At 52.9% G+C, this 15,361-nt stretch overlaps 5 protein-coding genes and 1 pseudogene across 6 annotated transcripts, besides 1 other annotated feature; 4 read left to right on the plus strand and 2 right to left on the minus strand.

Annotated features, from left to right (window-relative positions):
- Positions 1-629: 629 nt before the first annotated feature.
- Positions 630-2,890, plus strand: NCS57_01158200 (GH18 domain-containing protein; the record flags this gene model as incomplete). The annotated part of the gene is made up of 3 exons (XM_053061292.1): positions 630-660; positions 710-1,533; positions 1,748-2,890. The coding sequence occupies 3 exons, from the start codon at positions 630-632 to the stop codon at positions 2,888-2,890; spliced, it is 1,998 nt and encodes a 665-aa protein (XP_052909678.1).
- A 260-nt stretch (positions 2,891-3,150) lies between these two features.
- On the plus strand, positions 3,151-5,523 carry NCS57_01158300 (HET domain-containing protein; the record flags this gene model as incomplete). Its single annotated transcript, XM_053061293.1, has 1 exon — positions 3,151-5,523. The coding sequence occupies one exon, from the start codon at positions 3,151-3,153 to the stop codon at positions 5,521-5,523; it is 2,373 nt and encodes a 790-aa protein (XP_052909679.1).
- Positions 5,524-5,758: 235 nt separating this feature from the next.
- NCS57_01158400 (uncharacterized protein) lies at positions 5,759-6,928 on the minus strand (the record flags this gene model as incomplete). Its single annotated transcript, XM_053061294.1, has 1 exon — positions 5,759-6,928. One exon carries the CDS (start codon positions 6,926-6,928, stop codon positions 5,759-5,761), a length of 1,170 nt encoding a protein of 389 aa, XP_052909680.1.
- Positions 6,929-8,261: 1,333 nt separating this feature from the next.
- NCS57_01158500 (uncharacterized protein) lies at positions 8,262-8,885 on the plus strand (the record flags this gene model as incomplete). Its single annotated transcript, XM_053061295.1, has 1 exon — positions 8,262-8,885. Exon 1 carries the CDS (start codon positions 8,268-8,270, stop codon positions 8,883-8,885), a length of 618 nt encoding a protein of 205 aa, XP_052909681.1. The 5' UTR covers positions 8,262-8,267.
- A 127-nt stretch (positions 8,886-9,012) lies between these two features.
- NCS57_01158600 lies at positions 9,013-10,061 on the minus strand (annotated as a pseudogene). Its single transcript has 6 exons — positions 9,754-10,061; positions 9,647-9,677; positions 9,544-9,587; positions 9,430-9,488; positions 9,265-9,375; positions 9,013-9,212 (listed from the first exon to the last, which is right to left on the minus strand).
- Positions 9,013-10,061: a sequence feature.
- A 691-nt stretch (positions 10,062-10,752) lies between these two features.
- Positions 10,753-13,706, plus strand: NCS57_01158700 (Glycoside hydrolase family 31; the record flags this gene model as incomplete). Its single annotated transcript, XM_053061296.1, has 2 exons — positions 10,753-10,837; positions 10,900-13,706. 2 exons carry the CDS (start codon positions 10,753-10,755, stop codon positions 13,704-13,706), a joined length of 2,892 nt encoding a protein of 963 aa, XP_052909682.1.
- Between the last annotated feature and the right edge of the window lie 1,655 nt (positions 13,707-15,361).

Raw genomic sequence — 15,361 nt, forward strand, 5'->3', positions numbered from 1 at the left:
TTGTCTACCTTGTTTGGTTCCCAAGTTTGATAACGATTCGTCAACATGTAACTTCTATTTAGTCACCATCATCAAATGAATTTTGTTGTCGTTGTTAAGCGGTCTGAATCGCGATACTGACTTGATTGCTTGTCGCCAGGTTGTCGAGAGAGCAAGGTAACGACAATGAAAGCAATTAAGAATTGCAAATCAAAGATGAAAAGCTCTACTGCGTACAGATCAACACAATTCCTGTCAGTTCTAAACCCCAAAACTACACTCACCAGCAAATGAATCACCCTCGGGACATGGCCAGGGTCCATCCCAAGCCACAGGTGGCCCAAAACGGCAACCAGATCGTCAACCGACATTATCGTCGACCTCATCGGCGTTTCCCCCCCAGATCGGCCAAAACAGTCAGGTTCATCGTAATTCCCGCATTTTACGCCAAAAGGAAACGATGATTCATGACCAAGACAACCGAGGTGTCCATGTGGGCTTGGCGCCTGTCGTTGAGTGGGCTATAGCGTTCTAATGTGAAAAGAAGCTTATAATTAAGTATGGCCTCGGCAGGGTCCTGGTGCTAAAGGACTTTGATCGTTGGACATCCGCATTGTGTTCTTCACTGTCGTCTTTGTTGCACGGCCATCATGAGTGACAGTGGGCAAGGCAACTCTGGGCGTATGTCTCAAAATCTCGCGATAGCTTCCTCTTTACTAACTTCTGCCAGGTCCGCCCATCGACGGCTACGTCGATCCAAACTTTCCCAATCCCAACGGCGAGTGGGACACGCCCGTCATCATCTACGGTTACACTCCCGCCTTTTCGCTCGCCGTGTTCGCCGCCGTCTGGTTCGCCGTCTTCCTCGTCGTCCACCTCGTCCAGACGATTCGCTTTCGAAGCTGGTACTTCATCACGTTTCCCATCGGACTCTTGTTTGAGATTGTCGGATACATTGCGCGCTCGCTTTCAGCCAAGGATGATCCGTATCATCTACTATACTTTATCCTCAACTACTTCTTCATCGTCACGGCGCCCGTCTTCCTCGCTGCAGGAGTGTATACCATCCTCTCGGCCTTAATTCCCCGACTTGGACGTCGATACTCGTTCCTCCCGCCCAAGGCCATCTTGTGGTTCTTTATTACTTCCGATGTTATTGCAACTGTGGTCCAGATCACGGGCGCTGCTCTCATCGGTGTGCGACAGTCAAACCGCGACGATCCCACAGACGCAAACAACATCCTCCTCGGTGGCTTAGCCTACCAGGTCTTCTCCCTCGGCGTCTTCGTCATCTTGACCGCGAGCTTTCTCTTCCGAAGCCGACAAGAGATTCGTACACGAGGTCGAACACTCACCAGTTTCTGCGCCGCATTCGCAGTAGCCACCATCCTCATCTATCTGCGAACGTGCTTCCGCCTGGCAGAGACGGCTGAGGGATTGGGCGGCCACCTCTATTCTAACGAGATTTACTTTGCTTGCCTCGAGTTTGCTCCCGTGGCGTTGGCTGTGTTGCTGTTTGCTATCTGGTATCCTGGACGGTGCGTAGGCAAGAAGGTGAGAGTGAAGGATTTGGAAAAGGAGCAGCAGAGTGCAGTTAACTTTTGAGATGATGAGCGAGAGATACCCGTCGTTTATTGAATATGGCATTTGAGAGAAATGAAACCGTTGATGCAAGTAAGCTGGCCGTTTTAAACGTTCCTGGTGAGATTCAGTTTCGAGATTCAACAATGCAACCCCCCAACTTTCAGTGGCTGCATACCCGCCATAGCCTAAAGTTGCAGCGCCTCCACCTAAGCCCGCATCAACCTCGAGCCTCTACTCCGTACCTTCAACATCACCGAAGAACACGCAACATCTCGAACCTCAAAGTTCCTCGCCCCAGATGCCTCCGCTCCCTGCCTCCTCCAATCCCCTCCCCCGCCTCATAACCTACTACCAAACCCATCATGACTCCTCTGGAAACCTCATCTCCCCTCTCCCGCTCATCACGCAGCCAGGCATCACCATCACCCACGTCATTGTCGCCGCCATCCACATAAACGACAAGCCCGAGGACATCACCCTCAACAACCACCACCCGTCTCACCCCCGCTTCCAGACCATGTGGGCCGAGCTCCGCGTGCTGCAGGCTTCGGGCGTGAAAGTCATGGGCATGCTGGGCGGCGCTGCCAAGGGGAGCTATCAGCGCCTTGACGCCGACCAGGAGCAGTTTGACAGGTTCTACGGTCCTGTGAGGGACATGATTCGGGAGCGTGGGCTAGACGGTCTTGATCTAGACGTGGAGGAGGAGATGAGTCTAGGAGGCATCGTTCGACTGATAGATCGCCTTCGAAGCGACTTTGGTCCCAGTTTCATCATTACTTTGGCACCCGTTGCCATGTCTCTGCTCGACTTTACCAAGAACCTCAGCGGCTTCGACTACGAGGCTCTCGAAGTCATGCGGGGCCGCGATATTGCCTGGTACAACACACAATTCTACTGCGGCTGGGGAGACTGTAGTAACCCCCTCATGTACGACCTCATGATCCAAAAGGGTTGGCCCCCGGAGAAGATTGTCATCGGACTCGTCACCAACCCGGAAAATGGCGGTGGCTATGTGCCGATGAACCCCCTCAGCATGGTCCTCACAACACTGCGAGGTCGTTATGGTTCCTTTGGAGGTATCATGGGTTGGGAGTACTTCAACAGCTTGCCTGGAGGCACGGCACGGCCGTGGGAGTGGGCTAGGGACATGACCAAACTTCTAAGAGGGCATTTGTTTCCACAGTCGGCAGAAACAGCAGTGGTAACGGATGGGTCGGTACCTACAGCTAACGCAACGAACGAAATCGATGCGGATGCTCCAGGAGGGAAGGATGTAAAGGTTCCGAAGCAGTTCGACTACTACTCGGATGGAACAGATGATGAATAGATATAGACCTAGAGGCATAAAGTCAAAGACAACGCGCTGACACAAGCTTAGATATTATCAGGCGCCTTCTTATGTTGTGCCTGACTTATACAACGATGATACCAAAGATGAGCGAATCGAGCTGAATTACCATGATCAGGCCTAAGCAACTTCACGAGAGCTACAGTCTTCCAGGCCTCGGGTTTTCTTGATCTTTCCTTCGCATACCAATTCCCCAATATCCATTAAACGACTCTTTGTTCCCTCAATCATAGGCGCCGATGTTGAGAGGCAAACACGAAACCGCAGATCCGACCCGCTATCAATTGCGGCTGAGCATCGCCATGACCCTGCACGATCTTACCAACGATATCAACACCAAAAACCCCAGAGATGAAGGGTTCCCGTCCATGACCAACAATATGAGGACAGGGTTCAGGTACAGTTACCATTTTGTGGTCCAGCCAGCTCATCTGGCCGCTGCAGCCGCCCTTATCGCCCTCATAACCAACCATCATCGGATACGCCGCGCCTTGTCAAGAGCATCACTCTCATTACAAAGCGTCCTCTCAAACAGCTTCTTCCAAGCCTCCCAAGCGGTCTTCGGCTTCAAATACAGCGACAAGATTGACGATCAACACATCCGCCTCCTCCGCCTCCCAGACACAGCCACAGACTCCTCACCAGCCTTCACCCTCCACACATTCTCTCTCGACCAATGTCCCCCGTATCTCGCCCTCTCTTACACTTGGGGTCCGCCCGAAGGCGATTCATCTTTCTACACGGCTCATGACCGACAATGCATCCTCCTCAATGGAAAGCCCTTCCCGGTGTTGCCGAACCTCTGTGACGCGCTATCACAGTTGTGCGCCGCCAGACCTGGGCAATATCTCTGGGTCGATAGCATCTGTATTAACCAGACCAGTCTCTCTGAGCGCTCTTCCCAGGTTGCCATCATGGACAGCATCTACAATAGGACAGTCGAGACGATGATATGGCTGGGTCCTACTTCAGACAAGACGCCTCGGGCTATGGAGGTAGCGCGACAACTAGCAGCAGGCGCAGAAAGCAAGATTCTTAAGTTGGCCAGAGACCAGTCGTACGGGGACGTCTTCATCGTGGATGATCCAGAGGTGCTCAAAAGAAACGGCCTACCACCCCTTACTGCGGACGACTGGATCGACCTCGGTGACATCTACACCAGAGCCTGGTTCGGACGGGTATGGATGCTCCAGGAGGTTGCCCTATCCCGCAATCCAACAGTTCTAATAGGTCACTACGAGGCTCCATGGGATGTCATAGCAGACGCCGCTGCCCTCACTGGTATGTCCCGCGCCACTCTCGGCCTCGTTGTCCTAGGGAACGGCCGTGAGGGCATTCCCCTCGTTCAAGGCCTCCTCCACGCCATCAACCTCCAGATCGTCCGCCAATGGAGTCAAGGCGAGGCCAGTCGCTTCCGAGAGGTCCTCCAAAGCGTAGACTTTTCCTTTGGCATCGATACAAGTCATCCCTGGAAGATTCTACTGCAACTCTTACTGGGAAGCAACGGGTCCAAGGCAACATTTCGAAGAGATCGTGTTTATGCCCTCCTTGGCCTCGTGAACCACATGGCACGGCTCGAAGGACAACCCCGTCTCAATCTCAAAGTTGACTACCACTCAACCGACGATCAAGTCCTCACAAATCTTGGACTCGCCTTCTTCCAAGAAACCCAATCTCTACATCTCCTCTCCCTCGCTGGTCTCGCTAGCCGTGGCACCAGTTCAAGTTTACCTACCTGGATTCCTTCCTTCGAGACAGTCCATGCTCCCATCCTCAACCCGAACTATAGTAGCCTCCGCCAATTTGATGCCTCAGCTGGCCAAGACGTTGAATTCACTATCGATCAAGACCGCCATCATCTCCATGTCAAAACCATCAGACCTCATCTCGGCAGCATTGAAGAGCTTGGTGAAACATGGTCCGAGATGCTCCATGGTAGCCTCAACAAGTCCATGCAGATCCTCCTCCACTGTGGTACAACATACCTTCCCACTCAGCAACCCATTGTTGAAGCCTTCTGGCGCACTCTCATCATGGACAATGACTTGGTCCAGCGTCCAGCACCACCAAACCTCGTTGAGGCTTTCAGCGCCTGGATGACCATCATAACCATTGCCGCCCTAATCGCTCATCGCCCTTCCAACCCTACCAGCTTCAATCACTTCGATAGCCTCGAACCGCTGTGGACCCTTGCAAACAGCAGAGATTCCACAAACAGCCTCCCCAAGACAAAGGATATGATTCCCCTAGCCTTCGAGTTGGGCATGCCCAGAAACCCCGACGTACCAGTCATCTCCGAATCAGAACGCCGGGCCAGGTTCGAGGCCTGGAATAAGGCCGCTGCTCCTTTCGAGGCCCTACTGCGCTTGACCCTCGTACCCAACAGACGCATCGCGAGGACCATCAGAGGCTACCTTTGTCTAGTCCCGACCGAGGCCCAAGTTGGGGACAAGGTCATGATTGTCGCTGGGTGTCCCACACCCTTGGTCCTGAGGAGGTTCAACGACATTGACGACTGCTTCAGCCTAGTCGGTGATGCCTACGTCCATGGCGCCATGTTTGGGGAACATGTGACAGGAGACTTTTGGTGGACAGACATTTCACTGGTTTGAGAAGCCAAAACACGAGCAAGATGATCAGCCATCGACGGAGTTGTTCAGCGAGACCAGTTGTATTACAAGTGTCATAAAGTAAAGTAAAGCAGGCGAAATACATGTACAGAAGCGAAGGAAGTAAGATAACATGAACCACGAAATCGTCCGTCTCTCATCTCACTCATAATAAACCATCTAACATGTTGCAGGTACAATAGACCTCAGTAATCGTGTACACGCCTCAATCATCATCTCACTGGCATGCCATCCAGGGGCTGCACTCAGCTTGGACACTGTAGCTGTTGTACAGGGGGTAGGTACCCTTGACCGCAGCAAGAATTGGGTCAAAGAACTGCTTGTTGAATCGGCCAGTCTCGCAAGTCGAGCAGGCGCCGCTGAGGAAGTTGTCATAGGTAGTGTTGTAGCCGAGGTAGCCGATGATGTTCTGATGAGCAACGTCCACGACCTGGAGGTTGAAGGCCTCGGGCATGACTACCCAGTGCTCAGCAGTGGAGTTGTTCTGGTTCTGGCCTGGGACAGTGGGGTTCTGGTTGAACCAGGTGCTGTTCATGCCAACATCGCGGAGAGCCTTGATCATGATGAGGGTGAGGTGGGAGTCGGAATCAATCTGAATGCCAGCACATTCGATGTTGATGGTATAGCCATCTCCCTTGATGGGCTCAGCGATGCACTTCCCGGACTCTTGATCCCAGGAGAACTTCTCGGTGAACGCCTGCCAGGTGTTGGGCCAGTTGAGGAAACGAGGGCTGACCGAGGCGGCGACAAACAGCTTTCCAGTGTTGGGGTCAGGAGTAGGTGCTGGATCGCCACCAGTGGGAGAGGGGACAGGAGTGGCAGGTGGTCGCGAGGAAAAGGTGGTTGCAGGAGGGGCAGGGTCTGTTGTCAAAGAGGAAGTTTGAGAGCCCATGTCGTCGGGGCGGGAAGGAGGCTCGTCGTCGCGGTTGCACACAAAGGCAGACCAGCAAACAGCTTCAGGGTTAACGGTCTTGTTGAGAGATGCACTGACAGGGCGACCACGGTAGGCCCAGCAGTTGAGCATCTGGCCACCCTCCTTGGTGGTGACAGCGGAACCAGCCTTGAAGCCATCAGGAGTGCTGTCTTCGATGTAGACGGTCCAGACAACACCGTTGGGCATCTTGGCAGTGGCACCTTCAGGGATCCAAGGGTATTTTCCGTTTCTGTAGGGGACCTCGACGGCCATGTCAGGTGCATCAGGGTACTTGTAAGCATCTTCGGGCCACTTGATGTCCTGGTACCAGTTCATCTGGCGGGAGGTTGACCACTTGGGGTGCTGGGGGTTGTCGCCAATGCCACAATCGGCCAGGATGAGGTCCTCGCCGGGGAAGCGTTGGGCCTGGGCAGCCATCAGGAGAGCGGCGAAGGCCGCGAACTGTCCGAACATCTTTATGGAGTGGTGGCAGATTCAAAGAGTGAAGAGCGTGGTTGAAGTGATTGTGCTTTGTGTGTGGGCTGAGAGAGATCCTGTGAGTTGGCTGAAGTGAACTTTGGATGAGCAGGTTGGTGATGGAAGAGAAGAGAAGAAAAGAAATGAAGGATGAATTCTCAAGCGAAGAGAATAAGAACCCAGTCCTGTGCCAGCATATCGGAGTTGGAAGGAGGGAGGGTGTTTTGTTGGGGCGGTTGAGGTCATCTTGTCGAATTCTAGGCAGGCGCTCTCACGAACTCACACGATCCGATGTGGATAAGGCAAGAGGGCACACCAACTCAGCCATCACAGACCAAGAGCAATTCCTTCCTTCAAAGGCAATTTGAGTCATTAAGCGCACATTTTATCATTGTTGAGTTGCGTCTGCTGAGAGTGAGGCGGTCGATACAAACCAAGGAAGGCAGCTGTATCATAGAAGCAGATACAGAGGAAGGAGCTTCGGTGCTCTCGATCCCACTTCAGCACGGTCATCCGAGCGTGTTGAGGGTGTTCGGAGAAGTAGCTCCATGGAGAGGACGAGCTCTTTTGATTCATGGCCATTGACCTTGAGCAGCGTCTACTTGGATTGGGGTGACGCTGTGTCTACGGCCGATGGATGATCGTGGTGATCGAGCCAGCAGGTGAAGTCCATATCTCCGGCCTAAGCTACCAGGCTAGCTCTTTTACTCTGTTAAACATCATCTGCCACTTATTTCTAACCATTCATCCTCTAAATGGGCCTCGAATAATGAAATCCAACCGAGCAATTGCGTGTAAATCCGTCTCGAACCTCCTATTGGAATGTGTTATGGACCGTCTATATAGATACAAGTGTGGCAATGCACTGAGGGGGCCAACTCGGACATCCATACCACAGAATCTGAGCTTAGGGTCTGGAGTGAGCTTTAAATCTCAGAAACCAGCTCAAGTGTATACATGACAAGTTTGGGTTAATCGGCTTGCGTTCACCAAACGCTTCAAAGTCACTCCCTGTTTTTAGGGAGACAATCTTCGGCCCGAGTAAAGAGAACCGTCAATTGAGTTTTTACACGATTAGCTCACGAGAAAAAAAAGTACAAATAACCCAACAATCCATCCTAAATGTACACAGATACCCTCGAAATTGATAAACTCACAAGTCTTGCATCTCGCCGCAAGTTGGCTACCCTAAACTCGCACATCGATCAACAGGGGTTGAGGCTGTCAGCAGCTCCACTCAAGAACATCAACTCTTCTCCGTCTCTCTATTTCGTCGGCTTCATTGCTCTTCAAAGCTCCAGACTCCGCCTTGTGTCTTTACTATCGCAAGCCAAACATGCGTCGCAACCTGTTCGCCTTTAATTGGCGCCCCAGCCTTCGTCCCCGTCACGCTCCCTGCGTTTGTCGTACGTCCGTCAGGACCAAATCCTCCCAAGCCTCCCGCATCGACCGCATCACGGCCAAGCTTCCCCGCCGCTTACAAAAATACACCAATGGCCTACGCAATGCACCAGTTTCGCACATAGTATCGTTTCTGATCCTGCACGAGATCACGGCGATTGTACCTGTACTGGGATTGTTCGGATTGTTTCACTACACCAACTATGTGCCTGTGGACTATGTGACGGGTCACTTTGGGACCTATGTCGAGGATGGAGTTGGTCGGTTCGAAAGGTACTTCAGGCGCAAAGGCTGGTTCGGGTTCGGGCAGGATCAGGAAGATGAGGCGAATGTGCCAAGCACCAACCCGGCAAATCACGAATCCAAATCGGAGGACGCCGTCGAACGATGGCATAGTGGAGATGGACGATACAAGGTCGTGGTTGAAGTTGCTCTCGCATATGCTATCACGAAAGCTCTGCTGCCGATCCGAATCATTGGCAGCGTTTGGGCAACGCCGTGGTTTGCTGGCGTTCTAGTAAGGGCAAAGGGCATCTTCACTCGCAAGTCGTAGACATCACAAAGCACAGCCACAAGGTTGAGAAGATTCATGTCTTGATTTTGTTATACCCGTTGAGATTCAGTCATCCCACATGTACGTTTTTCCGTTCCATCGTTCAGGGCGTCAAATCATTGACAATCTAAGGCTTCTCGTAGACCCAGTCGAACTGGGAGGTCTTCCAGGAGAGGACCTCACCCTCCTTGAACCAGAGAGCAATCTCCTTCTGGGCGTTCTCGACGGAGTCGGAGCCGTGGCAGACGTTGCGGCCGACGTCGATGGCGTAGTCACCACGGATGGTGCCAGGGGCGGAGGCAAGGGGGTTGGTGGCACCGAGGATGACTGAAAGTTGGTTAGAAGCTGGATATAGTAATGCTGTGACGGGTAGACTTACCACGGCCGGTCTTGACGGCATCACGGCCCTCCCAGACCATGGCGCAGATGGGGCCAGAGTTCATGTACTCAATCAGACCAGGGAAGAAGGGCTTGCCAGCGAGGTCGGCATCTGTGAATGGTCAGAATCAATTGGCAATCTGTATAACGGATCGAGGGGACGGACAGTGCTTCTCGAGGTGCTCCTTGCCGGGGGTGACGAGCTTGATGGCGGCAAGCTTGAAGCTGTTTCCAAATGTTAGAATGCAAGAAACGTACGATGCTCGCCAAGATTGCTTACCCTCGGTTCTCGAAGCGGGAGATGATGGGACCAACGAGGCCACGCTAGAGGGAGAAGTGTTAGTTTATGACCTTGACCAAGTTGGCATTGTGCCATTGTTTACCTGGACACCATCGGGCTTGATAGCGATGAAGCTGTAGCAAAGTCAGCACATGTTGTCTGGAGGGGCATCGACCGGAGGGGTAGGTCGACGATGGCGGGGTAGCTCACGTCTGCTCGGTAGAAGACATTGTGATGTTGTTTTGGTCTGGGATGACTTGGGATGTGGGAGTGGAGGAAGAGGAGGAAAGGGTAGACTTTGGCTCCGGCACAACTGGAGGGGAAAGGTGGGAAGAAGGCGGTGAAAAGAGGATATAAATGGCCAGGAGGGCGAAGAGGGCGATGAAAATCGGCGGGGACAGATTTTCCGCAGTTCTCCGTAGCGGGTTGCGCTGGTGATTGGGGTGCTTGTCGCCGCCTGCAGCGGGGTTCTCGACTTTTTGGCGGGGCACATCAGCCATGATGAGTTGGCGTTGAGGGGCTGTGGGTGCGAGGAGGAAGGAATTCGCACGGACACGTGACTATCAATTGGTCCAAGTTGACACTCTGGAATGAAGAGTTGTCATTAAGGTCAAGGGACGATGGATTCAAAGCAAGCGTTGGTAGAGTTGAAACTGATTCGAGCTGAACTGACACGCTCTACTACCTGATAATGACACTAAGTTTAGATAAGCCAATGGGGACAGACTCAACTTACTTCTACACGATGCTGCAGAGCTGCAACTATCAACACCAGGGAGCTTCAAGCAGCATACAGTGCAAGAAACCGCAAAAGTCAATCTATCAAAACAGCAACGAAAAACATGCAAGGAGAATGCAAGAAGCGAAGCAATGGTTCGTTATGCCGGGTCTAATCTTTTACCGAAGTTTGCCCCGCTGTCTTTACCCCCGACTCCACACTCCCCTGCGTGTCAGACCAGTCCCTTTTGGGCTTGGAGCTCTCCCTCTCAGCTCCAGAGTCGCCAAGGCTCATCAAGGGACAGCTTGACCTCGACACCATCAGAGCTGAGGCTGTCAGGGAATACGGTCAACCATCTACACTCACCATCTTTCCAGCGGTTACTCCAGGCCGTGGAACTCATTGTCAATTTCATGTTTATCTAACCTGTCTATAAATACTTTTCCTATCTATTTTGCCCCTTGTTGACGGCTGATCCTCGTGTTACCGCCATGAGGTCAACCATGGCGTCGTCCTTTCGATGGACGGCGCTGCTGTTGCTGTTAGGCACTCTTGTCTGCCTACTTCAGCCAGCTGGTATGATGCTTTAATCCCTTCAAACTGCGGTCTAGCAAGTCTCCTCGCTAACAATCGCCTAGCTGCCGTCAAGGAACACGACTTCAAGAAGTGTCGCCAGTCCGGCTTTTGCAAGCGAAACCGAGCGTACGCCGACAACGCTGCCTCCCTAGGTTCCAACTGGAAGTCGCCATACGAAGTCCTCGCCGACTCAACATCCTTCGAAGATGGCAAGCTACAAGCCATGATCGTCAAGACCATCAACGCCCAGGGGGAGACCGTCCGACTCCCACTCACCATCTCGTTCCTCAAGTCCGGCACCGCCCGAGTCACAATGGACGAAGAGAAGCGACGAAACAAGGATATCGTCTTGCGAGACAACAGCCCTGTCCGAAAGGAGCGATATAACGAGGCCGACCAGTGGGTCCTCGTTGCTGGGCTGGATCTCGATAAGGAGGCCCAGCTTGCGTTCCAAGACAAGACTCAGGTCAACATCAAGTATGGCCCTGAGTCCAAGCACGAGGCTGTCATTAAGTTCTCGCCCTTTGAGATTGACTTCCGACGCGACGGAAACTCCCATATCAAGTTCAATGACCGTGGCTTGCTCAACATGGAGCACTGGAGACCAAAGGTTGAGAACAAGGAGGGTGAGGAGGCCGCCGAAGACGAGAGCACTTGGTGGGACGAGTCCTTCGGTGGAAACACTGATACCAAGCCCCGTGGCCCTGAGAGTGTTGCCTTGGACATCTCATTCCCCGGATACGAGCATGTTTTTGGTATCCCCGAACATACTGGTCCTCTGTCTCTGAAGCAGACTCGAGGCGGAGAGGGCAACTGGGAGGAGCCCTATCGCATGTACAATGCAGACGTCTTCGAGTACATCCTGGACAGCCCCATGACTCTCTATGGATCCATTCCCTTCATGCAAGCCCACCGTAAGGATTCTTCTGTGGGTGTCTTCTGGTTCAATGTTGCCGAAACCTGGGTCGACATTACCAAGGACAAGAGCCATGCCAACCCCCTGAGCCTTGGAGCTGGCTCCAAGACGAGCACTCACACTCACTGGATCTCCGAGTCTGGTCTCCTTGATGTTTTTGTCTTCCTCGGCCCTACTCCTGCCGACCTGACCAAGAACTATGGAGAGCTGACTGGCTACACCGCTATGCCTCAGGAATTTGCCATCGCATACCACCAGTGCCGATGGAACTACATCTCTACCGACGATGTTAAGAACGTCGACCGAAACATGGACAAGTTCAAGATCCCCTATGATATCATCTGGCTCGATGTCGAGTATACCGATGATCGAAAGTACTTCACCTGGGACCCTCACTCCTTCTCGGACCCCATCAGCATGGGTGAACAGCTCGACTCTCATGGCCGACAGCTGGTCCTCCTGATGGATCCTCATATCAAGAAGACAGACAACTACCCGATCGTGGCTGAGTTGACTGCGCAGGATCTTGGTGTTCACGACAAGGAGCAGAAGATCTACGAAGGCTGGTGCTGGCCTGGAGCGTCTCACTGGATCGACTGCTTCAACCCCAAGGCAATCGAGTGGTGGAAGACTCTCTTCAAGTATGACAAGTTCAAGGGAACCATGCCCAACACCTGGATGTGGAACGACATGAGCGAGCCATCAGTGTTTAACGGCCCTGAGGTTACCATGCCCAAGGACAACATCCATCATGGAGGATGGGAGCACCGTGACGTGCACAACCTCAACGGCCTGACCTTCCAGAACGCGACATTCCAGGCTCTAGTCACACGTGAGAAGGGCGAGCTCCGACGCCCCTTTATTCTGACGCGTGCCTTTTACGCTGGATCGCAGAAGCTTGGTGCCATGTGGACTGGTGACAACCAGGCCGACTGGGCTCATCTGGCAGCCTCCATTCCCATGACCCTCAACCAGGGTGTGTCCGGCTTCCCCTTTGCTGGCGCTGATGTTGGAGGTTTCTTTGGCAACCCTGACAAGGACCTGCTTACTCGCTGGTACCAGACTGGTGCCTTTTATCCCTTCTTCCGTGCTCACGCTCACATTGACTCTCGCCGTCGTGAGCCTTACTTGCTTCCGGAGCCTCATGTGCAGATTGTTACAGCGGCGGTGCGCCTGCGATACACCTTGTTGCCTGCCTGGTACACGGCCTTTTTCAATGCGGCTCAGGATGGAAGCCCTATTATCCGGCCCATGTTCTGGACACATCCCTCTGAGGAGGCTGGCTTCGCTCTCGAGGACCAGTTCTTCCTTGGCTCGACTGGTCTCCTGGTGAAGCCAGTGACAGAACAAGACAAGGAGACGGTCGATATCTGGATCCCCGACGACGAGGTATACTACGACTACTTCACCTACAAGATTAAGAAGACTCAGAAGGGCAAAAACCTTTCAGTGTATGCACCACTCAGCAGCATTCCTCTTCTCATGCGAGGAGGACACATTATCCCTCGTCGCGATATCCCTCGACGCTCAAGCGCTCTGATGCGATTTGACGACTACACTCTTGTCGTGTCAGTCTCCAAGGCTGGTAATGCCGAGGGTGAGCTGTATGTTGACGATGGCGACTCGTTTGATCACGAGCAGGGCCAGTACATCCACCGCAAGTTCACTCTGAGTGGAAACACCTTCACTTCCCTGGAGGCAAAGGACCGAGACGTGAAGTCGGTCAAGCCTGGTGACTGGCTCAAGGCTATGGATAAGGTGTACGTCGACAAGATTATCATTGTTGGTGCACCTTCAACCTGGAACCAGAACGAGGTGCAGGTTGAGTCGGAGGGACGCACATGGACAGCCAAGGTGCAGTATCACGCTGCCAAGGGAGGCAGAGCAGCCTACGCGACTGTGGGCCGTGTGGGAGCCAAGATCGGTGAGGACTGGAGCATCAAGCTTGCCTAGACGGCGGAAGGTGATGGGTTTAATTAGAGGTGGAGAGCAGCCAAGAATAAAGAATATGAACTTGGACACTACCATGAACAGGACTGCGGGTGAGCTCGGACACTGCGGCACTATCCGCGATGCTGGAGCTGCCTCTGCGGAGGAGCTGTGAAGATGAATGTCATGAAAAGGGCAAGTATCGGCGTTGTTGGCGCGTCGTGCGCGGATATCAGGCGAGGGTCAACGGTCGGGTGGAGTTGCTGATCCCCGAGGCTGGGGTTGAGCATGAGCATAGATGGAGTGAATTGTGGGCGTATTGTTGAACAATGCCGAGGTATATCTCTTTGACTGCGCGAAGGCTCCCACACGGTACCAGTCTCCACTACTAGGTCACTATTTGAGTCGCTCTGTAGCTGCGTGGTAATATGTTAGTCCTATATCTCGATTTGGGTGAGGGAAGTGAGATGCCATTTATAATTGGCTGAGATCCCGGCAAGATACCTAATGGGAGCCTTCGCGCAGTCAAAGAGATGAGGCAGGATTTCATGTAGACACTACGTAGTTTGTCTCTCCTAGTGCCCACGAGGCAGGAAATTGTATATCATGGATATCATGACAAGACATCTCAGTGGGTGAAGAGGGATGTGAGACTGGAATGTCTTTGAGAGAGGCCATCAACTGATTGGCCACGAAGCAAAACATTACATGGCCCGTGCATCATGAGTTGGGGAGATGCATGCGCATGTGAAATGTCGGCCAAGATGCGAGAGGCATGATGTGATGCAACAGATTGTGCACGCTTAAAAGAAGGTCTGGAAATGAGTTCTGACATCTAATCGACAGCGTATTTCCTACCTAGCTCCTCCCATTCCTTAATTTAGTACTATCACCTTTGTCAACGGTTTGATGGAGGCTGAAATGAACGGTGAAGAATCCGGACGAAATCGGTGATGCAGAATCCGAGACGTCATCCCCAAGAGTAATGATCGACGACCCATCTCATGTGCTCTGCCACAGATTCGCGCGCTACTACCACTCTGTGTGCTACACCATGAAGACCCCTACGGGCCACGCACTTGATGCCAACATGGCCCTAATGCGCTCTGCATCGGTGGTTGAACTGACGGTGGAGAATGAGAGCTTGCCACCACGGAGAGGAATAGACCCCGAGGGCCGCTAACTGACTGAAAATAGGAGAAAGCCTTTTTGAGTTTGGACAAGGCATGATTCCCCTGTTTCATGAATGAAATGGTTGGTATTCAAGTGCGACATCCTCACGGCTAGATATCTCTCAGCCTTTGATATCGCCATGTGCTTGGTCCGAGGAGGAACAAGGGTGGCCGCGTGGTGGGTGCGGGCGTTTTTGGTGCTCCCGTTCTGAAACCGTCATTTATCGGTGCCAGGATTGGCTGCCAGTGCCAAGGAATGCCCCTGAGCTCTTTGCTCAAGGCCAGGGCAGGGCTGGGTCAGATCTGTGGATATATCCGTTGAACTTGAATCTCTTTGTCGGTCAAGTTTAACTCCGTGGTTCCGCGGACGAACTCGAGTCAGGTCAATGGAGCCGTCTCCAGTGACCCAAGTTTTCAGCATCTAGGCAGATTGACGACACGCCCTTGGCGTTTCACAGTATGAGGCTCTGTGCAGACTGGCTTGCACCCCCACGGTGACGGCATGGC

This window comes from Fusarium keratoplasticum, chromosome 9 (genome assembly GCF_025433545.1).
Source record: "Fusarium keratoplasticum isolate Fu6.1 chromosome 9, whole genome shotgun sequence".
NCBI classification, from domain to species: Eukaryota; Fungi; Ascomycota; class Sordariomycetes; order Hypocreales; family Nectriaceae; genus Fusarium; species Fusarium keratoplasticum.